At 36.9% G+C, this 27,923-nt stretch overlaps 1 protein-coding gene across 8 annotated transcripts in view; it reads left to right on the top strand.

The window, feature by feature from the left end:
- The first annotated feature begins 2,395 nt into the window (after positions 1 to 2,395).
- The window catches only part of LOC150103650 (uncharacterized), a 374,591-nt gene continuing 349,063 nt past the window's right edge, over positions 2,396 to 27,923 (top strand). For 7 of the 8 annotated variants that reach the window (XR_016548861.1, XR_016548860.1, XR_016548859.1 and 4 more), the window contains exons 1-2: positions 2,396 to 2,528; positions 17,135 to 17,239. Coding sequence is in view for 3 of the 8 variants with exons in the window: in XM_090398369.1 (XP_090254495.1) it covers positions 17,137 to 17,239 (103 nt within the window). In the remaining 5 variants the exon portion in view is untranslated. Of the gene's footprint in view, positions 2,529 to 17,131; positions 17,240 to 27,923 lie in introns of all 8 variants that reach the window. The other variant, XM_090398370.1, reaches the window with a different exon arrangement.

Here is a 27,923-nt window from a genome sequence, read left to right on the forward strand (position 1 = left end):
GAAATCCGAGGTGCCAAATTTTTGAGGATGATGATAAGCAGAAGAATTGGGAATGTAGCGACCTGAAAATGTCGGCTTGCGATAGACAGAAGTGGAGATGGAACCAGCTTCTTTTCTTTGGATGTGTAAATCCAGAAAGGATTCTTTTCTGGATTTACACATCCAGAAAATAATCCAGAAAAGAAAAAGAATCTACCTGTGGAGATTCTTTTTCTAGATAAGATAACATATATTAAAATTATTTTACACAATTTTGTATGACAATTTCCCATACTTTAGGAATAGCAAGAACGTCATTATGGCTTAGATTAGGTCTGTGAAGTAGGGTTTCAGCACTTTCTTTATATCAACGTTCATGTTTATATAAAGATTATGTAGAAGTTTGGACTTTTCCCAATGGATCCTATGGTTTGGATATTCAACTCAGTGTTGTGTAAGGCTAGATTTCTGCGGTTTGATAAGACGGATATTGTCTTGATGTTCCGAAATGCGTTTATGAACAGATCGACCTGTCTGTCCATAGTAAAACAATTCACAGGAGCATGGAACCTCGAATCTCGTACAGAAAAAGAATCTGCCTGTGGAGATTCTTTTTCTTGGGTAAATTTGATGCGAGGAGTAAGAAGGTTTATTTTATCTAGAAACAGTTGTAGTTCTTGTTCGGAATAACCCCAGACAGCAAAGACGTCATCGACACATCATAGCCAAATTTTGGGTTTGAGTTTAAATGTGAATTTTTTTTTTTCAAGTTATTCTAGAAACAAGTTTGCTACGTTTGGTGATAAGGGAGACCCATTGTTGTTCCTTCCTCTTGATTGTAAATTTTTTATTTCCAAGTGAAGTAACCGGACGTAATAAGAAATTTGAATAATAATACAATATCAGATGGAAAATTTTGAATTAACAACTCTACCGTTTCCTTATGGGGAATATTAGTGAAGAGGGAGACAATGTCGAAGTTAATTAGCATATCAGTTCCCAACAGTTTAATATCTTTTATTTTTGCGTGAAACTCTGTGGAATTTTTAATTGATGAGGCAGAGTGGCCTATGTGAGGACAGAGAAGGTTAGATAAAAATCTTGATAACTTGTAAATCGGGCTGCTAATAGAATCCACGACGGGTCTGAGTGGAACGTTATTCTTGTGGAGCTGAGGTAAACCGTATATTCTAGGAGGCCTAGCATGGTGTGTCTTGAGTTTTTTTTTATTGTTTCTTCATCCAAGGAAGTGGTTTCATCAAGTAATTCATATTTAGATTTTATACACAACACTGAAAGAAACATCGGTCATCTTTCCAGTCTTGAAGCCAACAGACTTCATTTCGAAATAGCCAAAATAATCTATGATGCCAAAACTTCGGACTTAAATGTCCCACCATCAGAATTGAAAGCTCTTACCTCCTTAAAACGTAATAAAAACATAATCATCACTAGAGCCGACAGGGAAAATACCACTGTTGTTCTAGATACCAATTCATATGACCGAAAAATGAATTTACTACTCCGAGATCGAAATACTTACGCCAAACTTGATTATGATCTTACAAAAAGACAACTCAAGAGTTGTCTTTTTGTAAGATCTGAACAAGTCATGAAGTGACTTGTTCAGTTTCTTGAAACTGAACAAGTCACTTGATGAAATCATTTCCTTAGATGAAGAAACAATAAAAATCTTAGGACATACAATGCTAGGCCTCCTAGAATATACGCCTCTCCTCGTTTGATGTTAATGGAATCTGTAATAATGTCATCAACTTAAACAGAAGCCTTTTAATTTCAATATAAGTTTTCAATGATCCTGATGTCTTTACCAGCTAATCAAATTCTTTTTAATGGGGGAATCATTTTAGCATATTGGACTTTGGCAAATGCTTTCTCGAACTCGAAGAAGCAAATGAATACTTCCTTGTTTTGATCACTACATTTTTGGAATAAGATTTGAGAACAGAAAAGAGCCTCTCTCGTTCCCAAACGGTTTCTACTGCCGAATTGGGTATCACTGATGGATACAAAATAATGAAGAACTTATAATATCCTCTTCTTTCATAACTTTTCTACAATGCAAACTGAAGCTTTTATGCTCTTTATTCAACAGTCTTTTATCTTAGCTGATTTTCATTGCTCATTTTTTTTCCAAACTATTTACGAGTGTTAACGTTTACTTTAGATATGTATTTACTACATTTCTTCCAGCATTGTTTTCTTATGTTAAAGTTATGAGTACTGTACTGTAATATCAGATCTAATTCTAAACATCATTCTATTCCATTATTAAATGGAATGTAATAATATAACATTATTACATGTCAAAACTCATCGGTAACGAGAATGTACGTTGAACATCGGGATTTAGAGTAGTGTTGCAGACGACGCTTTCCTTTTGAGTTCTAAGACGGTTGTGTGTATTGCTAATTATAGCGGTTTTTCGTTGCAAATTTAGAATTACGGTGGAAATGCGAATAGATTGTGTGCGAATTTAGTTTTTCTTAACGAATAACGTTTCTGAGAAGTTTTTCCTTTATCGAACGGTAAGTTGTTGTACTTTGTCATGTTACCATTATTATTTATAGTTTATATTTTAGCATAGTGCTATTACTGTAGTTCGTTTGCAACAGTTCTAATTGCCTTCTATTTAGAATTTAGAACTATTACAACTACTGTATACAAATTTATGTACGTTAACTGCGTTATTTTGGAATGATTTTATTTATTCTATGTACATTAAGGCGTCGCGTTTAGAGTGCCATGAAACCATACATTTCATTTCTCTTGCTGGCTGTTAGAAGAGAACAAATATATCCCTTTCTGTGATCTTAATCCTATATTATTTTAGAATGATTTTTTTGGAATGATTTTATTTATTCTATGTACATTAAGGCGTCGCGTTTAGAGTGCCATGAAACCATACATTTCATTTCTCTTGCTGGCTGTTAGAAGAGAACAAATATCTCTCTTTCTGTGATCTTAACCTATATCTTCATCATTTCCATAAGTAATCATTATCAGTCTGTGCGGTTAGCCTAGTGGCTATGCGCTTTGCCTGGGGAAGGTGTGTCCTAGGTTCGATTCCCGTCGACGACGTGAGGAGCATAAGGACCTGTCATAGCCTGTCCTGGGCGTGGACAGCAAGTTTTTTCTCCTAGACAGTTTAGCTAGGGTTTTTCATCTCCCCAAACCTACCCCGTGAACACACACGGATACAGTTCATGAATATAGCCCTTAGGGATGCAGCAGAGGAGTGTCGAACCGGCTGCATTAATACGTCGGTAACCCGTTATTAGGAGGGGACTCAACCCGTCTTAGAAGGATCGGTGGAGTCATCATCATTTTTATCATAATTTTATCTACTTTAGAACAGAACTGAAAAAAAAAAAAAAAAAAAAATTAAAAGTGAATCCAATCTACAGAAATGAAGTTCTTAAGAAAAACAGTTGTATATATATGTTGGACAACAAAACAAATGAAATCTCGAAATCTTTAAATATAAAATAAATAAATTTTCACGTTAATATAAATTAAAAAAAAATGGATACAACATCTAAATCGAATAGACAATATCAGACTTCCAAATTTATTATACAGAAATGGAAAACAAAGAATTAGAAAACTCGGAAAACAATGGCCTGAAACTTAAGCAGTTACTTAACCTATAATCTATGTTAGGATGATGAAGAAGAAAACAAAAGTGAATGGCTGGATAATACTGCTCTTTAAAAACACCCATTTTCGATTTGTATGAAAAAAACTTTCCATGTTCTGTTCTGTTTTAATTTTTGGAAATCTTGACATTACTCATCAGAAAGATGTATTCACCTAATGTGCACCAGCACTCTGCCACAAGTAAATTATACGCATAATATGATGGGATTCTGATTACCACTCTGTTGATTACAGAGTGCTATGCTAATGAGGCTGGCCAATTTTTACAGGTAATATAAAAATTATTTAACAGAATAAATTAATTCTGAATTTACCATTTATATTTTAGTGGATATCATAAACACAGTGTTTCTCTTTTATCTCCTAACCTTTGGTGTAGATGTGTTGTGCTAATTGAATTCAAGCTGCATTACTACAGTTTGCAAGTTCAATAGAGTACTACATTTATTTTGTTGCATTCAGGAAAACTTTAAAAAAAAATTGTTTACTGATCTGAAAATAATAAAAAGTAATAATTACCTAATACTAAATAATTACTTATTTAATTACCTCTATTTATTCATTGAATTTTAGTAGTGTAGAAGTTTTTAAAATGCATGTATAAGATGATGATGTACCTTACAATTTTGTCTGAAATATAAATTAAAAAATGACAGGAGAAACAAAAGAACATCAAAAAGCATACAAAAAGTAACATAATAAATACAGTGTATAAAATAAAATAAAGAATAATGGTCACTCTAAACTGAACTAAGAAAAGGTAGAGGAAAATGAAGTAATTAGGAGTAATATTTTATTTTTATTATTTTTTAAATCATCAATATAATACTACTGTATTTGTAGCTTGAATAAGTTTTTATGAAGAGTGAAATATATACATATTTATGTTACTGCTATCCATGAAAGGTTCTAAACCTATAGCACATTACTAGTACAGTATGGGTGGGTTAAGGATTTTTAAAATTATTTTTAAATTTTATTTATTTATATTGAAAATGAATTTTTATATAATTGGGAGACCAAATATGGAGCTTTATCAAGCCATTTCAGGCTTGATGAACGGTACAGTGAAATTCATCTCCCACCTAAAGACAATTACAAACATGCCTATGATAGGTTAGTTTTTACAGGTAATATAAAAATTATTTAACAGAATAAGTTAATTCTAAATTTACTATTTATATTTTAGTGGATATCATAACCATGTTTCTCTTTAATATCCTAACCAAGTTGAGTGATTTCTGTGTTGTGTAGATGTATTGTGCTAATTGAATTGGAGCAACTTCCACACTTAATGTGTTAGAGTTTCATAGATGTATATTTTAGGTTGTGTGGTAAGTTGTTGAGCAGTATAGGTCTGAGATGCTCTCTCTCTCTCTCTCTCTCTCTCTCTCTCTTGGCCTTGCAATCCTACCACAATGTTATACATAGCAAGACAAGTTTCGGTTATTGAGTAGCATTGTGGTAGGGTTGTTCATGTATCTCTATTGCTGTAGTTAAGCATTATTGAAGTAATTGTTCAATATGATTACTATGCTTCTCAGATTTGTTATGCTGAAAATTTTTTGTATAACCATTAAAGAACTAATTATCATGAAAGCCATTCTTCTCTGCAGTATTAGCATTGACTATGCTATACTGTATCTTAGTGACTGATGGGCATCATAACTTTTATTTGGAAACATTTTGCATCAAAGTTTATGATGTTCTGTGCATTTAAGTTGCAGTTCACTTATTATTACAAGAGTTTCTCCATGGTGTCTGAAGAATCATTGCAGGTGGCCCAAACTAACACAATACTTAATTTCACTTACAACAGGAACAGTCCCTTGTTCTCTCCCCCTTAAACAGATACTAAAACATTTCCTCTGCATCAACACTTTGAGTAATATATGTGTTTCTGTCATATTCCGTCTTTTCCACCTATCACTTAAATTATTATTATTTTATTATTTTTAGTTACTGTGGGTCTCTGACCCCACACTAATGTTGACACATGCAAAATCTATCATATCTGATAATCCATTCCACTCATTCACCACTCTATCCAAAAAAATTAGTCCACACACACTCTTACTAACTATGCTCTTATATAACTTCCTTGGATGATCCCTAGTTCTCTGACTGTTTGTCATGTATCTTTATATCCATTTTATAAAACCCCTTTAATATATTATAAGTTTCTATCATGTCCTCTCTTTTTTGCCTATCAACTAAACTTTGTAACCCACAAACCCTCAACTTATCTTTGTAGGGATCATTCCACAGACCTGTCACCAGCCTAATCACTTGTCTTTGAATTCTCTCTACCACCTGCTGATCCCCAAGAAACCCAGATGCACAGTAGGCAAGAATCAGCCAAATCATCATAGCTTCTCTCTCTCTCTCTCTCTTTACTTATTAGAATGTTTTTCAACATCCAAGTTTGAGCTATTTTACCAACTTTTGCAACATGTACTCTGAACTTCAACTCTCTGCCCCATTATCCCATCCCTAGCCTCATGCAATCCACTACCATCAATGTGACATGCAGTATGCAACTTTTTCCACCCTGAAGTGCATAACCTTACATTTTTGAACATTGAATTGACAATCGTTATTCTTTGCCCACAATGTCAATTTATTTAAATCATCCTGTAGGATATCAAAATCACCTTTATCAACTATTACTCTTCCCAGTTTTGCAACAAAGAACTGAATATTCCTTCCCCCTTCAATCTTTCCCTTATGATGATTAAATTAACATTTGTGTTTGGTATAATATATTATATATCATTATGATTATATATGAGACAGCATGGAATGAGGAGTTGAGAGGCAAGGACATAAATACTGTTTCGGAACTGACAAAGAAATACATAACAAATGTGGGAATGTATTCTGAAGATCAAAAAGCTAAATAAGGTAGGTGTAAAATGGACAAAGGAAGGAATTAAGCACGAAATTTGGAAGAAGACACCTTGGAGGCATCATAAGGTGAATAATGGTAATAATCAGATGTATGAATATGGGTTACATTAAAGTGACTGCTTCCTTGGACAGGGGAGAAGGATACACAGTAATATACTTGGATTTCTCAAAGGCTTTTGATAGAGTACCTCATCATAAGTTGACAGTCAAACTAGAGCAGATGGGGTTGGATATTAGACTAGTGCATTGGATTGGAAACTGGCTATCTGATAGGTATCAACAAGTTGTGTATGGGTGTGCGATATCCAGGAAAAGGAAAGTCACTAGTGGAGTGCCTCAGGGGTCTGTTTTATGGCCATTACTGTTTACCTTGTATATTAATGATATTGGTGAAGATTTGGGTGGAGATATTCAGTTGTTTGCAGATGATGCAAAGTTGGGACGAACCATGAAGTGTAGTGAAGATGTTGTGGCCTTACAAGAAGACTTGAATAAATTGAGTGATTGGGCACGGAAATGGGCATGTAAGTTCAGTGTTGCAAAATGTAAGGTTTTAAAATTTGGAAAACAAAGATGGGATGCAGAAATTATGCTTGGTGAGGATATATTGTTGGAGGTGGAGGAAATAAGGGATCTGGGGGTGATAGTGGATAAGGATCTGAAATGTAGGGGGCACATAGCCAAAATTGTGAAGACAACACAAAGGCTTCTGGGAATGATGTGGAGGACACTGACGAGTAGAAGTAGGGAGATTCTTGTTACGTTGTATAAGGCTTTGATTAGGCCACACATGGACTATTGTGCCCAGATTTGGTCACCTGGTTTTCAGAAATGAAGAGATGTTGGAAAGGATCCAAAGGCGACTGACCAAGGTGTCGAGTATGAGGAAAGATTCAGAAGATGTAATTTGCAGAGTCTGGTGGAGAGAAGAAAGAGGGCAGATATGATAGAGACCTAGAAGTTGGTAAGGAGTTGTTATAGGATCAATGCTGGAGAAGTTCTACATAAAATAGTGGGAGATAGGCGAAGAACCAGAGGTCATCTCTGGAAACCGTATAAAGCTCTCGGCCTCAACCATAAATGGCAACACTATTGGCAAGATTTTTTTTCTAAGTTGGTACATGTGTCATAAGCATCGATGTGAAATTGCAAGTCATTCTATCGAGCAGTTTTTTTTTATACAGTTGTTGGAAGCAAATGTGTTATCTGTATCCCTTGAAATAGATAAAATTGAGTATGGTGTGGTTATAAAATTCTTTGTAAAAGAGGTTTAATGCTAAAAGAAATTCATTCGAAGTTCATAAAAGTTTCTGGGCACCTTTGTTTTCGACAATTAAGAAATGGACTGTCGAGTTTAAACGTGGCCATACCAGCCTTAAAGATGATCCCCATGAAGGACGTCCAAAAAGTGTAACAACCCCAGAAATCATTGATCAGCGCATGATATGGTATTGGATGACCGGTGAGTCAAAGTGGGTGAAATTGCTGAGACTATAGGCATTTCAAAAGAACATGTAGGATATATTTTGCATGAAGAATTGCAAATGAAAAAACTTTGCACAAGATGGGTGCTGCTTAGATCAAAAATGCACTTGCATGAAAATCTCTGAACAGTGCTTGGAGTGTTTTAACAACAATAAAACTGATTTTTTGCGTTGATTTATTACTATGGATGAGACTTGAATTCACCAGTACACACCAAAATCCAAACAGTGGACAGAAGCCGGTTGTTCGGCACCAAAGAAGAAAAGGTCATGGCATCAGTGTTTTGGGATGCTAAAGGCATTTTGTTTATTAATTATCTTGAAAAGGCTAAAACAATAACTGGGGAATATTATTCCGATCTTTTAACCAGACTACACGAAAAAATTAGTGAGAAAAGACCTGGTTTGCAGAAGAAAACAATTATCTTTCATCAGGACAACTGCCCACAAAGGTTTTGGCAATGGAAAATTAAGGGATCTGCACTATGAATTGTTGGAGCATCCACCCTATTCCCCAGATTTGGCTCCCTCTTACTTCTATCTCTTCCCAAAACTAAAACTCTTCCTTTCTGGTCAGCGTTTTTTTTCAAATCAAGAGGCGAATGCAACTGTAGAGGGGTATTTTGCAGATCTTACTGAGAACCACTACAGAGATGGCATAATGGCGCTGGAGCATCGCCGGAATAAATGTATTAGCCTTAAGGGAGATTATATTGAAAAATAAAAATAATTTTGAAATTATAAATTTGTTTTTTCATTGTTAGGCCAAGACCTTTTCAGACCACCCACGTATATGTGGAGTTAAGTAAGCTAGATGTCAATAAGCCAATACATCTTGATGACATATCACCATTAGTGTTCAGGGAGTTAGCATCAACATTGGCCTGCCTGTTTAACATTGCAGCAGCACAAGTCCAAAGGAAGATGACAAAATTCCATTGAAAGATAACAAAAATGTTCCAATTCACAAAGGTGGCTAAGACAACAAATTATAGGCTGATCTCTGTATATCTGGAGTTGCAATTAATGTATTGGAGAGGTTAGTGAGAGATAGGATACAGCAGTGTGTTGATAAAAGGTATTCTTTGTGTTTGTCAGCATAGGTTTGTTAAAGAGAGGTCATGTTTTATAAACTTGCTTATGTATTATAAGAAGGTGATGAATATATCAGGCAAACAAGATGTGTACACAGTGGTATACTTAGATTTTGAAAATCTTTTGATAGATTGCTACACCACAAGTTTGCCACTAAACTGAAGCAGATGAAATTGGATAGCAGGTGAGTTGGATAGGTGAATGGCTATTGGCTAGTTATCAGCAAGTTGTGTATGGGGGGGGGGGGCAATATCTTGACAGAGGAAACTCACTAGTGGTGTGCCACAGTTGTTTGCTTTGGGACCATTCTTATTTAATTTGTATATTAATGATATTTGGATTGGTTTATCTGGTGGTACAAAAACTGGAAAGAGTGATGAGGAGTCAAGCACATGTTTTGGCCTTACAAGAGGACTTGAATAGTTTGCATGAATGTGCAGGTAAATGGAACAGGTTGTCCTTATCACCATGAAATAGTGATGAGGATATATTGGAAATGGTCCACAGAAGACTGAGTAAGGTCTACTCATAACTGGTCTTTGCGATCTGTGATTGAGAGTGCAGTTAGCAAGCTCTTATGAATAGCAAGATGTGAGAGGATATGATTAAGACATTTAAGTTGGTAAAGCATTGTTATTAGGTTAATGTTGAAGAAACTTTTCATAGAATGGGAGAAGGGAGCAGAACAAGGGGACATACCTGGAAACTGTATAAGGAGGGTGTGAGCAGGTTCTTTACATGGAGAATGGTTGGTGAGTAGAATGCATTGACTGACATTGTGGTGAATGCAGATACACTGAATGAGTTTAAAGCATGGTTTGAACGACTTGGTATATAACAGTGTGTGCCTCCTATGATGAGTATTTTGATTCCATATAGGTCTAGTGATTTATTGCATCATAATTCCATGTTTACATTTCTGTAGTTTGCTGTTATTCATGTCAAGTTTCTGGAACATAAAGCTATATGGCTACTGGAATGTAAGCAAATAATTTATTTATCATCATCAATTTCTTACATGCATCCTCAAGGGTGTACAGGATATTATGATAGTACTACATGAAGAACGTACATTGTTACTAACTTCCTATCAACAATTTCCCTCCAAATCAATCTGTTATCTGTCAAGATTTCAGCATTATCAGATCTTATATTTCTGTCTTCTAAGTAATTTTTACTCTATCAATCCACCTATATCTTGGTCTTCCTCTGGGTCTTTTTCCTACCAACCTGGCAGAGAATACTTGTTGTGCTAGTCTTTCCTTTCCCATTCTGTTTCAGTGACCATACCACCTAAGATTAGTTTTGCTAACACATTCCTGGATATTGGCAATGTCAAGTTCTTTCCTAATATCCTTGTTTTTAATATGATATTGCCATTGATGCCATCTGTTCATGCCCCCCTAATCTTTCTCAGGACTCTCATATCTGAAGTCTCTAGTCTTTGGTCAAGAGTTTTACCTCTGACCCAGCTTTCAAATCTATAAGTTAATATTGGTTTGATCATTATCTTGTATACAAGATAATGATCAAACCTAATTTAGTGTTTTGACTAATTCTCTCTTATTGCATATAAATTTATTCAGTTGACTTCATACCATACCATCTTTGTTGATTCTGTTGTCTATTTTCATATTTAATTTACTGTATTCACTAAAAATTGTGCCTAATACGCTGATATGTTTTACTTGTTCTGTAGGTTCTCCATTCACGATGAAGTTGATATTTTCAATATTTCTGCCTATTTAAATTGTCTTTGTCTTGTCATTGCTGATTTTCATACCAAATTTATTACAACAGGTATTGAATTTAGTCAGGGAATCTTACAAACTTATTTATTTAAACTACTGTATTTATTTAAAAGTATAACATCTGCATAAAGTAATGAGCTGAGATTAACATCTCCAATTTTGATATCAGGTTTAATACCTGATATCAAAATTTAATAGTTTAATATCTGTGTCTCAAAGTATTGGAGAAGTTGGTCAAGAACAAAATTCAGGAATGGATAGATGGAAATGGGATACTGTATGGGAGCAGCAGGGTTTTATGAAGGGGTAGATCATGCCTAAGTAACTTGCTCATGTTTTATAATATGGTGACAGTTGAACTGGATAAGGGTAATGGGTTTATAGTGATGCTGCTGGACTTTGCAAAGGCCTTTGAGAGGATATGACATAGAATTCTAATCAGTAAGCTGCAGTACTTGCGGTTCGATATAGGGTTGGTGAAATGGATAGGAAGGTGGTTGATGGAGAGATATCAGAGAGTAGGGTTCTATTCCTGGACCATTGCTATTTAATTTATTCAATAATAATATAGGAAAGGATCTCAGAGGAACTGTTCAGTTATTTGCTGATGATGCAAAGTTGGGTAGAGCAATAGTTATACACATGATGTCAAAATTTTGCAGGATGATTTGGATAGATTGGCAGACTGGGCTAAGGAGAATGGATGTCATTTTAATGTGACAAAGTGTAAGTTATGCATTTTGGGGTGAAAAGATATCAGGGTTATACCATTGGTGGAACTGTACTCCAGGAAATTGACAAAGGCAGAGTCCTGGAAGTGTTAGTGGATACATGAAAATTAATTATTATTTAGATATTGGTCAATTAACAAATTATAATGTTAGTGGATACGTTTAGGGGCACATAGCAAAAGTGGCTAAAGCAGCTCATCAGATCACTTGGTTACCGAAGAATACTTTGACAAGCAGGTTATTGTTCCTCTTTATCGAGCGTTGATAAGACCCCATCATGACTACTGCTGAGCAGATCTAGGTGGCAGAGTTTCTTGGTGATGGGGAGGTGGTAGAGAGGATCCAGAGGTGACCAAGATGGTCACAGGTCTATGGAATGAACGTTATGAGAACAGGTTGAAGTTTTGTAGATTACAGAAACTGACTGATAGGTGGAAAAGTGATATGATTGAGACATTCAAATTACTGAGGCGTTTTTACATGATTAATTCAGAGGAAATTTTTCAGAACAGATGTGATAGTATGAGAACTAGGGGCCATCCATGGAAACTGAGCAAGAGTGTAGTTAGTAAGGGTGTTAGAACTATGTCAGAACAGTGGACAGAAGCAAGTTGTTCAGCACCAAAGAAGAAAAGGTCATGGCATCAGTGTTTTGGGATGCTAAAGGCATTTTGTTTGTTAATAATATTGAAAAGGGTAAAACAATAACCAGGGAATATTATTCTGATCTTTTAACCAGACTAGACAAAAAAATTCGTGAGAAAAAACCCGGTTTGCAGAAGAAAAAATAATTCTTTCATCAGGATAATGCACCTGCCCTCAAAAGGTGTTTTGGCAATGGGAAAATTAAGGGATCTGCACTATGAATTATTATTATTATTTCCCAAGACCTCATGGAGTCAAAGAATCATCTGGGAGGTCCTTTTATCGCACACACATCTCATCATACCGTGTCTTAAACACACTCAAACTCCTTGCAGACACTACACGTTCAGGCAAGGCATTCCAATCATTCACAATCCTGCACGAAAAAAACCTGCCTCTCACTCCCCAACTCACACCCTCTTTATACAGTTTCCAGGGATGACCTCTGGTTCTCCCCTGATCTCACACTATTCTCTGTAGAACTTCTCCATCATTGATCTTATAACAACTCCTTACCAAATTGTAGGTCTCTATCATATCTCCCCTCTTCCTTCTCTCCACCAGACTCTGCAAATTACATCATCTCAATCTTTCCTCATACTCAACATTCCAGAGGTCAGAAACAACCTTAGTCAGTCGGCTTTGGACCCTTTCCAACATCTCTTCATCCTTCTGAAAACCCGGTGACCAAATCTGGGCACAATAGTCCATGTGTGGCATAATCAAAGCCTTATACAATGGAACAAGAATCTCCCTACTTCTACATGTCAGTGTCCTCCGCATCATTCCCAGGAGTCTTTGTGTTGTCTTCACAATTTTAGCGATGTGTCCCCTAAATTTTAGATCCTTATCCACTATCACCCCCAGATCTCTTATTTCCTCTACCTCCAACAATATATTCTCACCAAGCATAAATTCTGCATCCCATCTTTGTTTTCCAAATTTTAAAACCTTACATTTTGCAACATTGAACTCACATCCCCATTTGCTTGCCCAATCACTCAATTTATTAAAGTCTTCTTGCAAGGCCACAACATCTTCACTACTCTTTATGGTTCATCCCAACTTTGCATCATCTGCAGACAGCTGAATATCTCCATCCAAATCTTCGCCAATATCATTAATATACAAGTTAAATAGTAATGGCCCTAAAACAGACCCCTGAGGCACTCTACTAGTTACTTTCCTTTTCCTGGATATCGCACCCCCATACACAACTTGTTGATACCTATCAGATAGCCAGTCTCCAATCCAATGCACTAATCTAATATCCAACCCCATCTGCTCTAGTTTGACTGTCAACTTATCATGAGGTACTCTATCAAAAGCCTTTGCGAAATCCAAGTATATTACTGTGTATCCTTCTCCTCTGTCCAAGGAAGCAGTGTCAATTTATTGTAATAAGTAAGTAGATTACTAAAACATGACCTCCCTTTAGCAAATCCATGCTGTCCATCAAAGATTATACCATTGTTGTCAACCCAACTCTGGATCCTAGTTCTCACAAGCTTCTCCAACAACTTAACCACAACACCTGACACAGAGATAGGCCTATAGTTTGATGCTTGAGTTCAATCACCTCCTTTATGAAGTGGCACAATCTTGCCCTCCTCCCGCTCTTTAGGAACTTGACCAAGTGCAAGACTCGTATTAAAAAAAATATGTCAAGGCAGGTGTCAACTCTCTGGCACATTCCTTCAGAATACGAGGTGATATATTATCAAGTCCCTCAGCCTTATTTACATGTAGTTTACTCAACTCCCCAAACACCTCTTGCTCACTTACAGTCAGTCTCTCATCCCCATCATCAACTGCTCTCAATCTCTCCATGAAGTCACATTCACAAGATTGAAAGATCTTTATGAACTGCTCATTAAGTATCTCCACCACACATTCTGCAACAGCTGTCTTTATACCATTTCCTCCAATCAATGTCATCCTTCCATAATCATTCTTTCTTTTGCTGACTACATATCGAAAGAACTCCCTAGTATTCTTTTTGGCTTCATTAGCTAACTGCTGTTCATATCTCTCTTTAGCTACTTTCACCAACCAGGTCACCCTCTTTGCCTGGTCTTTGTAGACCTCATGAAATTGGTTACTTCTACTTCTCTTATGCTGCCTACACAATGCCCTTTTTCTCTGTATCGCATGCTTAATCTCTTTATTCATCCATCTCACACCTACCTTATTTAACCTTCTTACCCTTGGAATACATTTAGACATTGCATCTACTAAATAGTTTTTGAAAATCCCCCAAGCTGCATTGATCTCTTTTCCAGCTAACTCCTCATTCCATGCTACACCCGCAAGCTGTCTCCTGAGCTCTTCATAATCACCCCCTCCCTTGTAGTTCCACATATACCCTTTTTTCACAGGGGTCCTTGCACTGCTGGCAACCACCCAGGTAATCACCTCATGGTCACTTTCACCAATTGGTGGATGATTTGACACCTCATTTATAATTACATCCTCTGATGAGATGACCAAATCCAAGACCCTTAATCCTTGTATGCCCCCTGTTACATACTGTCTGAGGTAGTTATCCCTCAAAAACTCAAGAAACTCATTTTCTTTACTTCCAGTTGCTATCTCTTCATTCCAGTCTATATTGCCATAATTAAAATCACCCAAAATGATCACCCTTTTCTTTTTTGCTTGGCTTATTTGACTATACATTTCACTATCACCACCATCCACATTACCAGGTCTATAACAACATCCCACCAAGTATTTGATTCTATTCACCTCTATCTCACACCATACTGCCTCAAAACCACTGGCCCTATTTCTCTCTTGCATCTCTACCTTGTATGGACATAACTCTTTCTCTATCATCAATAGCACTCCCCCTCCCTTTTTACCCCTTCTATCCACACGAAACTGTTGGAATATCCACCCTATTCCCCAGATTTGACTCCTTCCGACTTCTATCTCTTCCCAAAACTAAAACTCTTCCTCGCTGGTCAGCATTTTTCTTTGAATCAAGAAGTGATTGCAGCTGTAGAAAGGTATTTTGCAGATCTTACTGAGATCTTATTTTGCAGATCTTACTACAGGGATGGGATAATGGCACTGGAGCATCGCTGGAATAAATGTATTAGTCTTAAGAGAGATTATGTTGAAAAATAAAAATAATTTTGAAATTATAAATTTGTTTTTTCATTGTTAGGGTGAGAACTTTCAGACCACCCTCGTATAGATTATTATTATTATTATTATTGTTCCGGGAAACTCCAAGGAGTCGACAGACTCATCGAGGGAGGCCCTAACATCATGTCAAGAACAACTATTCAACATTCACACAGTATCTATCATACCTTGCCTTGAACTCATTCACGGTCGTAGCACCCACAACAGACTCTGGAAGCTTATTCCACTCATTTACCACTCTCCAAGTAAAGAACCTAGCTCTAACACCCTTGTCAACCACGCTCTTGCCCAGCTTCCATGCATGGCCCCTAGTCCTCCCACCACCAGTCATATTTTCAAAAATATCTTCTGGATCAATCTTATAAAAACCCTTCAGTAATTTGAATGTCTCAATCATATCACCCCTCCTTCGCCTATCGTCCAATTTCTGCAACCCACAAATCTTCAACCTATTCTCATAAGGTTCATTCCACAGACCTGCTATCATCTTACATAAAATACTACATGCACTTTAAAAGTACCGTATTATAAACACACTCAGGAAGATACCTACATTCCACTTCCCACCCAGAAGCTTGGAATTTTCAAAACCTTAGCCTCCAGAGCAATAAGGGGATAAAAATCCCTTATTGTTTTTCAGCCAGTAAGCGAAACTACGATCTGAACTTTTCATGCCGACGAACTGTCAGCGTATCCAAGCGTAAATGACCACTTGGTAGTGCCACACCACGGCAACTCGTTGCAAAGGTGGAGCAAGATCCCTCACTGTTCTTGATATTTTCTCATAATGTAAAACACACAGCTCTTAGGAGATGTAGTACTGTTTTACATTATGAGGAGAGGTCACTACCCAGACCGGTTTCAACCTTTTTTGAGGTCTCATCAGTGAGTAGCTAGACATAGAATATCAGAGTTTAAGTGAAAAGAACTTACATACTTTTGCTATACGATTACCAGAAAGGTGTGTCACTATATTATGTTATAACATAGTATTTAACTAAGATGAAAAGCCAAACGGCTATCAGAAAAAAATAGCCGTTTGGCTTTTCATCTTAAATCATGGATTGCTTAGACCATCTCTCCTTCCCAGCTGTCTACAGTATCCCCTGAAAAGCATAGCTTTGTGTTCCAGAAACTTTTATATGAATTATTGCATTATTCACAATTCATATATGAATGAAGTTGTGATAACATCTAATATCTGTAATTAATTGTTTCTAGTCTCTTTTCTGTACAACTTTTTCTAATACCCCCTGACAATGTAAGTCTGATGACTTATGAAACTTGTAGGGTTATATTTTATTAAACTTGTTAAGTATCTTAAAACGTGTGATCTCAATAACAGAAACTATGTACAATAATTATCATCATTCATTTGGCTTTAGTGGAATTCCAAGTCTTGATAGATATTGAGCATACTGCATATCTTTCTATGTGATTAATGTTGGTTTTCTTTATATAGTCATCTACATTATATTGGTCATGTGCTTAAACTAAATAGAGTATAGCACATTATCTTTGCTAATTGGTCACTCACTGGTAGACTGCTAGCTGATCATAAGTGGCCAGTTGCAGACATAATTAGTTTGTAGCTTCAGTTAGGTACTGAATTGCTTGATAATATTGTAAATTATTATAGATGTCATATTGTCCTATTTTTTTATGTTACACATGCTATAAAAGATCTTCATATTAATTTTAGCAGAAATGAATTGTGATTTCCATAGAGAAGCTGCTTATCACAGTTGCCATCCACGTTGCAGCCATCATGTATATGGACCAGTGCAAAATGTTTATTCACAGCATCCAGGTATATTATGTATAAGCTTTTTTAATATTTATGGAAAACATACATTATAATAATAACTATTCACCCACTTCCCATGTATTCATGAGAAGTGGGAGTGCACAAGATTAATTTACATCATGCAAGGTAAGAAAGAGATTCATTCCTTCATCCCTTATCTTAAATATATCCAAAGAATAAATGTATATTCTTTAAATTTATTGTTTGAAAAATAAGTTTATTCAAAAAAAAAACAACTCTCTCTCTCTCTCAAAATATGTTTTCTCACTCATCACTTTCTCTTGTTTGGAATTATCTGTTCTAATGCACATGTTGCAGGGTATATTTTCTTCTTGAAACTTGGGATATCTTCTCTCACACCCTGACAGATGACACAAACTGAACAATGAATATGCACAATTCACAGACAAAGTATAACTGCCTTAGCTGCCTTGACATTTACTCTAAATAACCATAACCATTGTTTAATACATCTATGCACACTTGTAGTGATGTAGGTCACACTAAGTTTAATGAATATAATTGACTACCTTAAAATACAAATCAATGAATTAATTAATCAATAAAAAATGCAAAAAAATTAATAAAAATAAGAAAAAATCTTTAGCTTATCCACTGTACTAATGTCCAATGGGTTACACTCAATCGTGGGTGGGAGTTACATAAAAACAGCACAAAAAAAAAAAAAAACTCAATTCATGATGATAAGTATTCTTTTATAGGGATTTTACTATGTTTGATGGTCGACAAGGATGGAATGGAGGAAATCTTCAGGACATTAAGAAACATGTGAACTCAGAATCCTGTTTTCTAGAAACAGGATCTAAGAAATATGATATAATTTTGAGTTGAAGGAGGAGAAGATCACTCTGAGTAACAAGTAGGATGTAGCCTTCCACCTTTCACTTTGACTGAATTTGATCATGCTGTTTCAGTCATGGATATAAAGTCTTGCTACACCCATCCAAGAAATTAAAATACTGAACTTAAATAATAGGAGTAAAAGAATATAGTATATTATAAAGCTGATTCTAAATTTAATTCCAAGAACTTTTTCTAAGCCTTTCTTCAACTAGTTCCCAAGTTAGTCTCTGGCATGGGCAAGTAGAATTCTCCCCCCCCTCTTTCTGGAAACTCAGGTTTTTAATTCTGCAGGTCAAAATTCAATTGCAGAATCCACACAGTTTCAGACAGTAACATATACTTATTAAGAGATGACTGTGCTTCATTCTGAATAAGTAACACACACAGACACAGTTGAAAATATTTAATTAAGATGGATTAATTGCAAATCTTTTGATTCACATAGCATGGATTGTTGTCAATGTAAAACATTTGAAATCGAGAAATGAAACAATAAGGTGAAGGTATGAGGTGTGACAATTTAATTCCCAGAACGGCTGAGTAGTGTCGCCCGTGTGGTGATTTGGTTGGAGTCACACAAGTAATCGTGCTGATACATCTTTTAACTAATGCGTGCATAAATCTCAAGCCGGTAGAGCCATTTGCTAGTTGACTATTGCAAAAATAGTAGAGATTGCATGTAAACTATGGCATAACAATGTGTGATCGAAATTTGGAGCAGTGTGTTAACATCAAATTTTGTCTGAAAATCGGCAAAACTGCTACTGAAATGCTGGAGCTGTTGAAAGTGGCATGTGATGTGGATGCTCTGAAAAAGTCAAGTGTCTTTGAGTGGCATAAGAGATTCAAGGATGGGCGAGATGTTAACAACGACCCCAGAAGTGGGCAGCCAAACACAAAAATAACAGACTCAAATGTGACCAGAGAGCAAGATTTGGTATGGTCTGAAAGATGATTAGGTGTGCGATTAATGGCTGATGAATTGCAAATGAATCGAGAAACAGTAATTTTAGGTAAGTCAGGATAATTTTAACTGAAGAATTTGGTATGTGAAAGATTTCTGAAGTTTGTGCCTCGGATCTTCATGAACGAACAGAAGCAGGGGTGGGTTCAAGTTGTGACTGATCTGTCTGCAAATAGGCACATTTCCAAGAGTAATTACAGGTGACAAAACCTGGTGCTTCCAGTACGATCACGAAACAAAACGTCAGAGCATGCAGTGGAAAACTCCAAGTTTGCCACATCTGAAAAAGCATGCATATCACTTTCACAGTTCAAGACCATGCTGGTGTGTCCCTGTTCAATGTATGAATTCATTGAACAGGGACAAACAGTCAACCAACAATGCTATTTAGAGGTGCTCTAAAGATTGAGATTCTGTTCTGAGAAAAAGACCTGAATTGTGATCTGACAAGTGGATCATCCATCACGACAATATGCCAAGCCATAGTGCACTCATCATGAGAGAGTTTCTGGCCAAAAAATCGATTACCAAATTAGGTCATCCTACTTATTCACCTGACTTAACTCCCTGTGATTTCTGGCTGTTTCCAAAATTAAAGACTGCACTAAAAGGATGAAGATTTTGTGACATCGTTGATATCCAGCATAATGTGATAAAGGAACTCTCAAGAGTATTTCGGAAAAAGAGCTCCAGGCCTGTTTCCAAAAATGGGAATTGAAAACAGGCCTCTAAACCAGTGTATAAATGCACAAACGGACTACTTCAAAGGCGACAGTAGCCACTAATGTATGGTTCTGAATTTAGGTTTTTTACAGCTGCATTTCGGGAATTAAATTATCACACTTTGTATATAGAAAATGGAATCTCTCTTTATATGCAGTTACAAGACAGCCAGGTAAAAAAAAATGAAATTATTGTGATCAGGTGAAGTGTGTGAGTGTGATTATATATATTAAAAAAAACAAACTTATATAATTAAACAGTATAGTTTTTAATAATGATTTCTCAGATTTGTCGCATAGAGAGTCCATCATTAAAGTTGAGATTTTGGATGCTGAGGTACTTTGGAAGTTTTTCAAAGGATCCTGTGGATAGTATTATTATTATTATTATTATTAAACAAGACCTCATGGAGTCAAAGACTCATCTAGGAGGTCCTTTTATCTCACACACATCTCATCATACCGGGTCTTAAACACATTCAAACTCCTTGCAGACACCACACTCTCAGGCAAGGCATTCCAATCATTCACAACTCTGCACGAAAAAAACCTGCCTCTCACTCCCCTACTCACACCCTCTTTATACAGTTTCCAGGGATGACCTCTGGTTCTCCCCTGATCTCCCACTATTCGCTGTAGAACTTCTCCACCATTGATCCTATAGCAACCCCTTACCAACTTGTAGGTCTCTATCATATCTCCCCTCTTCCTTCTCTCCACCAGTCTCTGCAAATTACATCTTTTCAATCTTTCCTCATACTCGACATTCCAGAGGTCAGAAACTACCTTAGTCAGTCGCCTTTGGACCCTTTCCAACATCTCCTCATCCTTCTGAAAACCAGGTGACCAAATCTGGGCACAATAGTCCATGTGTGGCCTAATCAAAGCCTTATACAATGGAACAAGAATCTCCCTACTTCTACACGTCAGTGTCCTCCTCATCATTCCCAGAAGTCTTTGTGTTGTCTTCACAATTTTGGCGATGTGACCCTAGTAATCCCATGTTCTGAGAGACCCATTTTTTCTTAGAGGAAATGTAGGACTGGTGTTCAGAGAGGCTAGAAGCAGATAGGTCTGTTTGTTCAAAGTTTTTTATAATAAATTTAGTTTAATCCTTTATCCAAGTGTGTGCAAACAAAGTTTGCGCCTGAAAGTATCTTCAGGACTGGGGCAAAGTGATACAACACCAAGGCAACTCGTTGCAAAGGTGTAGCAAGCTACCAACACTCCTGTCTTAGTATCTCCTATAATGCAAAACACATCTCCTTGCGGATATGTCTAATGTTATGCATTAAAGGAAGGGCCACTACCCAGACTAGTTTCGACCTTTATTGAGGTCTCTTCAGTGGGAGCCAGGCCCAAGCTGAGATACCAGGCAGAAGCATTCGTAGGTCATCTCTACCTATAGGAGTTGCCAAATGGTGTGCCACCCTTTTTTTAATAAATTACTCTGGATTTAGAGAAAGATGTTGAAAGTTTATTTTTCACTTGGTTAGAGTATAATAAATTTAGTTTAATCCTTTATCCAAGTGTGATAATCCTTTATCCAAGAACATTAGACATATCCGCAAGGAGATGTGTTTTGCATTATAGGAGATACTAAGACAGGAGTGTTGGTAGCTTGCTACACCTTTGCAACGAGTTGCCTTGGTGTTGTATCACTTTGCCCCAGTCCTGAAGATACTTTCAGGCGCAAACTTTGTTTGCACACACTTGGATAAAGGATTAAACTAAATTTATTATACTCTAACCAAGTGAAAAATAAACTTTCAACATCTTTCTCTAAATCCAGAGTAATTTATTAAAAAAAGGGTGGCACACCATTTGGCAACTCCTATAGGTAGAGATGACCTACGAATGCTTCTGCCTGGTATCTCAGCTTGGGCCTGGCTCCCACTGAAGAGACCTCAATAAAGGTCGAAAGTAGTCTGGGTAGTGGCCCTTCCTTTAATGCATAACATTAGACATATCCGCAAGGAGATGTGTTTTGCATTATAGGAGATACTAAGACAGGAGTGTTGGTAGCTTGCTACACCTTTGCAACGAGTTGCCTTGGTGTTGTATCACTTTGCCCCAGTCCTGAAGATACTTTCAGGCGCAAACTTTGTTTGCACACACTTGGATAAAGGATTAAACTAAATTTATTATACTCTAACCAAGTGAAAAATAAACTTTCAACATCTTTCTCTAAATCCAGAGTAATTTATTAAAAAAAGGGTGGCACACCATTTGGCAACTCCTATAGGTAGAGATGACCTACGAATGCTTCTGCCTGGTATCTCAGCTTGGGCCTGGCTCCCACTGAAGAGACCTCAATAAAGGTCGAAACTAGTCTGGGTAGTGGCCCTTCCTTTAATGCATAACATTAGACATATCCGCAAGGAGATGTGTTTTGCATTATAGGAGATACTAAGACAGGAGTGTTGGTAGCTTGCTACACCTTTGCAACGAGTTGCCTTGGTGTTGTATCACTTTGCCCCAGTCCTGAAGATACTTTCAGGCGCAAACTTTGTTTGCACACACTTGGATAAAGGATTAAACTAAATTTATTATACTCTAACCAAGTGAAAAATAAACTTTCAACAAAGTTTTTTAATATGCCTTTCTGATCAAAAAGATCCTGTTGCCAGTATTAGCAATCTCATGTTCTGTGAAACATAAATGGATGGAACACATTCAAAGAACGAAAACAGAAAGATTACCAAAATAAGCCTTAAAGTACAAGCCATTAGGAAAAAGAAAACCAGGACGTCCTCTTAAACGATTCAACGATAACTTCTAAGGCCGGAACAGGCCATGCTAGGCCTAAATCCTTGATATGCATGATGATGTTCTGTGAGACCCAGTTCTGTTTCCTGGAGGAAATGTAGGACTAGGGTTCAAATGGATTCTTTATGCTAAAAATGTGGGAAATTATTATTAAGAGCTATTTTATGTTTTGTTTTAATTTTATTTATTAAAGTATTATTTTTTTAATAATAACAAGCATGCACACTTCAACCGATCATAATAGTATTGTTTTTTACCTGGCTGTCTCACAGTTGCATATAAGGAGAGATTCCATTCTCCATATACCTTCATTGTGTAATTGTTTGATTTCAAACAGTTTTACACTGACGATGATTCACAATACAGGAATTGTAAGATTTATAATTAATCCATCTTAATTAAATATTTTCAACTGTGTATTAACATGTGTTATGTATTCAGATAATAACATATTGCATTATGGTTAGGAACCATGAAAATATGGCAGTTGTCTACTGTTCTCTATTCACTGAATGCCATTTAACATCATTGTTAGCTTGGTTTGAGATTGACACGAAGGTGGAGATTGACTATCCCTCAGTCACCAAATGTATGAAAGGGCTAAAATAACTTCATCTACTCCCTTTGGAGAATAAAAAGCATTAATGATTTATATTATACACCTACTAAAGGGCTGCAACTTGCATAGTGTTAGTAAAGAGCTCTGGAAAAGATAAGCGCTATTTTATGTAATATGTCAATATTATTATTATCAACATTTGACCTCCATGGAGTCAGAGACTCATCGTGGGAGGTACTCACTATTTCATACAATGCTCATCCAACCGCGTCTTAATCTGATTCAATGTGTCCACATCCACAAATCAATGCATTCCACTCACCAACCACCCTCCATGCAAAGAACCTGCTTCTCACTCCTTTGCTCACATCTTCCTTATACACTTTCCAGCAGTGGCCTCTTTTTCTACTACCCTCTTCCATATCTACCTGATAACAACCCCTGACCAGCTTATATGTCTCAATCATATCCCCCTCTTCCTCCTATTCACAGGGCTCTGCAACCTACATTCTCTCAATCTGTCCTCATACTCCACATTCCAAAGACCACTGACTACCTTTGTGAATCTTCTCTGTACCCTTTCCAACATATCCTCGTCACCATGAAAACCTGGCGACCAAATTTGTGCACAATAATCCATATGAGACCTGATCAAGGCCTTATACAATGGAATCATAACCTCTCTATTTCTGCATGTCAGGGTTCTCCGCATCATTGCCATTATTCGATGTGATGTCTTCACAACTTGTGCAATGTGGCCCCTGAATTTCAGATCCTTGTCCACCATCACTCTACTTCTGTTAGTTTCCCCACCAAGTGTATACTTTGCATCCCATTGTTGCTTCCAAATCTCAAAACCTTACACTTGTCAACATTGAACTGACAGTTCCACTTACCTTCCCATTTATGCAATCTATTCAAGTCATCTTGTAAGGCATTAACATCAGCCTGACTGTGCATTGCTCTCCCCAGTTTTGCATCATTTGCAAACAGCTGGATATCACTAGTTAAACCCGACCCAACATTATTAACATACGAATTGAACAGCAATGGCCCCAAAACTGACCCCTGCGGCACACTACTGGTGACCTTCTCTTTCGCGATACTGCATCCCCCCCCCCATATACAACTTTCTGATACCTATCTGACAGCCAGTCACTGATCCAACACAGAAGTCTGTTATCTAATCCCATCTGCTTCAATTTATTTAAGAGCTTGTCATGTGGCAGTCTATCAAAAGCCTTTGCAAAATCCAAGTACACTACTGTACATGCATCGCCTCTGTCCAAGGTATTTGTCACCTTGTTATAGTACATAAATAAGTTAGTGAAACATGAACTCCCCTTAACAAACTCATGCTGATAACCACAGAGAATACTGCTGTTGTCAACCCATTTCTGTATCCTACTTCTCACCAATCTCTTTAGGACCTTCACCACAACTCCAGATATACAGACCAGCCTATAATTCGGAGCTACAGCCTTATCACCACATTTATACAGTGGAACAATTTTACCCTCCTTCCACTCCCTTGGAACCTGTGCTGTTGCAAAACTCTTATTAAACAGGCATGCCAGTGCTACTGCCAGTTCCCTGGAACATTCCCTTAAGATGCGTGGTGATATGTCATCAAATCTTATCACCTTATTAACATCAAGGTTATTTATTTCCTCAAATACCTCTTGCTCACTCACAATTAAAATATCCTCTCCTATGTCTTCTACGCTTAAGTTCCTCATGATTCCACCCTGATCAGGATGAAACACAGTTATAAATTGATCACTGAATACCTCAACAATGTCTTCTGGCATGCCAATGCTACTGCCAGAAGACATTGATGATCATTCTTCCTTCTACTTGCCACATATCTAAAAAAAACTCTCTAGGGTTTTTCTTGACCTGATTTGCTAATTTCTGCTCATACTCTACTTTTGTTTTCCTTACTAACTGAGTCACTCTCCTGGCTTGTTCTTTATATTCTTCATGTGACTGATTACTATTATTTATCTTGTACTTCCTACAAAGTACTTTCTTTTTCCAGATTTCATGCTTAAGCTCCACATTCATCCATTTTACACCTACCTTATTCAGCCTTTTGGCCTTTGGGATACATTCGTACATTGATATTGTTATGTATTTCTTTGTAAGTTCCCATGCAGCATTTATTTCCTTACTGCTCAACTCCTCGTTCCATGTTATAGCTCGAAGTTGTCTCCTAAGCTTGTCATAATCACCAGCCTTATAATTCCACATATATCCTTTCCTCACAAAAGCCTGCATATGACTAACCACAACACAAGTGATTACTTCATGGTCACTTTCATCAACTGGAGGAAAATGTGAAACCCCCTCTAACAATTACATCTTCTGATGATGTGATCAGATCTAGAACTCTTGATCCTTGTGTGCCTTCCTTTACGTGCTGCCTGAGATAGATATCTCTCAAGAACTTAAGAAATTCACTTTTCTTATTCCCAAATGCTATCTCTTCATTCCAATCTATAACACCATAATTAAAATCACCCATAATAATTACCCTTCTTTTGTTCATTAATCCAAGTTGTTTATACATTTCTTCATCACCACATTCCCATGCCTATAGCAACATCCAACTAAATATGTCTTCCTCTCAACCTCCACGTTACACCACACTGCCTCATAACCATTGCCACTATTTTCCCCTTTCATGTCTTCCTTATGTGGACTTAATTCCCCTGTTACATTAGCAGCACTCCCCATCCCTTCCAGCCCTTTCTTTCTTCACGAAAAATACTGTACCCTTCCATTTCTTCCTTTGATATCTTCTTCATATTGCTTGAATTTTAGTATATTACTGTTTATTTTTGATAATTTAGCGTGCCTGTGTGATTTTTGACCTTGGGGAATTGTTACTAACTTATTAATTGTAATTTTGAATCTCGCCTTCTCTGAGTAGAACACAATGCAGTACTGATTGGGGTCAACTGCTGTGACTAAGCGAGCATTGTAAAATCAAGTGCTGTTAACAATGTAGAATATTCAAAAAATCGTTCAATGTCGTGAGTTTAATATATATGCATGGTGAGATGTGTTTGTGGAGGGACTGAACAGGAGATGAGAGAAAGTATAGATTTGTAGAAAATGCGATATTTTGTTAGACTATGCAAAGCAGACTGAAGCAGTTGAAAATGGAACAAAAGCTGGTAAGACTGAGGCAGCAAAAGAATTCAAAAATGTAGAAGTGAAAGTAAGTGATAAGGGATTGAAAGGAAGTATAAATGAGGAAATTGAAGTAAGGTGTGGCAGAATGAGAGGCAGAGAGACAACAGAAATGACAGAGAGTGAAATTGTCAGAATGCAAGATTTGATGAAACATTATTCAAAATGAAGAATGAAATGAGCAATATTCAGAGTGATATTAGATGTTTAAGGGGAAACAAATGTAAGTGTGCAGAAGAATAGAATGAAAGAAAAAAGAGTAAAAGAGATGAGAGTGATTCAAGAATAGCAGTGTATGGAGATTCCATTGCTAGAGGATTGGTTAATGAGAGAGTCCCTAAGGACTATATATATCTATCTATATATCTGGAATTGTGATGAAGGTACTAGAGAGATTGGTGAGAAGTAGGATACAGAAATGGGTTGATAACAGCAGTATTCTCTGCGGTTGTCAGCATTACTTATGTTCTATAACAAGGTGACAAATGTTTTGTACAAGAGAGAGAGAGAGATGCATATACAGTGATATACTTAGATTTTGCAAAAGCTTTTGATAGACTCCCACACGACAAGCTGTTAAATAAAAATGGATGGGATTGAATAACAGACTTTGGAGTTGGATCAGTGACTGGTTGTCAGATAGGTATCAGAAAGTTGTATGTGGGGGTGCAGCATCCTGAAAGAGGAAGGTCACTAGTGTTGTGCCTAAGGGGTCAGTTTTGTGACTATTATTGTTCAAGTTGTATATTAATGCTATTGGGATAGGTTTAACTGGTGATATGCAGTTGTTAGTGGATGATGCAAAAATGAAGAGAGCAACGCAGAGTCAAGCAAATGTTTTATCCTTACAGGAGGACTTGAATAGTTTGCATGAATGGACATTTAAGTCGAACTGTCATTTCAATGTTGCAAAGTGTAAAATTTTAAAATTTGATAAGGAACGATGGGATGCAAAGTGTACACTTGATGGGGAAACTTTAAAGGAAGTAGAGGAGATGAGAGATCTAGGAGTGGTGTTGGACAAGGACCTGAAATTCAGGGGCCACATTGCACCAGTTGTGAAGATGGCACATTGGGTAATGGTAATGATGTGGAAGACCCTCACATCAAGCTTCATACAGATTATTGTGCAGAGATTTGGTTGCCAGGTTTTCATGGTGATTGATAAGGGTCCAGAGAAGATTCACAAAGGTGGTCAGTGGTCTTTGGAATGCAGAGTAAATGACAGATTGAGAGAATGTAAATTGCAAAGCCTCATGAATAAGAGGAGGAGGGGATATGATTGAGACATTAATCAGGGGTTATCAGGTTGACATGGAAGAGATTTTTCATAGAATGTGAGAGGAGATAAAACAAGAGGCCATCTCTGGAAACTGTATAAGGAGGGTGTGTGATCAGAGGAATATATTCTTTACATGGAGAGTGGTTGGTGAGTGGAATTCATTGCCTGACTGTGTTGTGACACATTAAATCAGTTTAAGGGCATGGTTGGATGAGCTTTGTGGGTACCTACCATGATGAGTGTCTGATTCTGTGGAGGTCAGATGTTAATATTATTATTAAATTATGGGTCTTCTTTCTTATTCTTGCTGATTTTTCCCAGGATCATTG

Source organism: Typopeltis vanoorti, chromosome 9, assembly GCF_054136105.1.
Source record: "Typopeltis vanoorti isolate ZY-2024b chromosome 9, IOZ_Tvanoo_1.0, whole genome shotgun sequence".
In the NCBI taxonomy this organism is placed as follows: domain Eukaryota; kingdom Metazoa; phylum Arthropoda; class Arachnida; order Uropygi; family Thelyphonidae; genus Typopeltis; species Typopeltis vanoorti.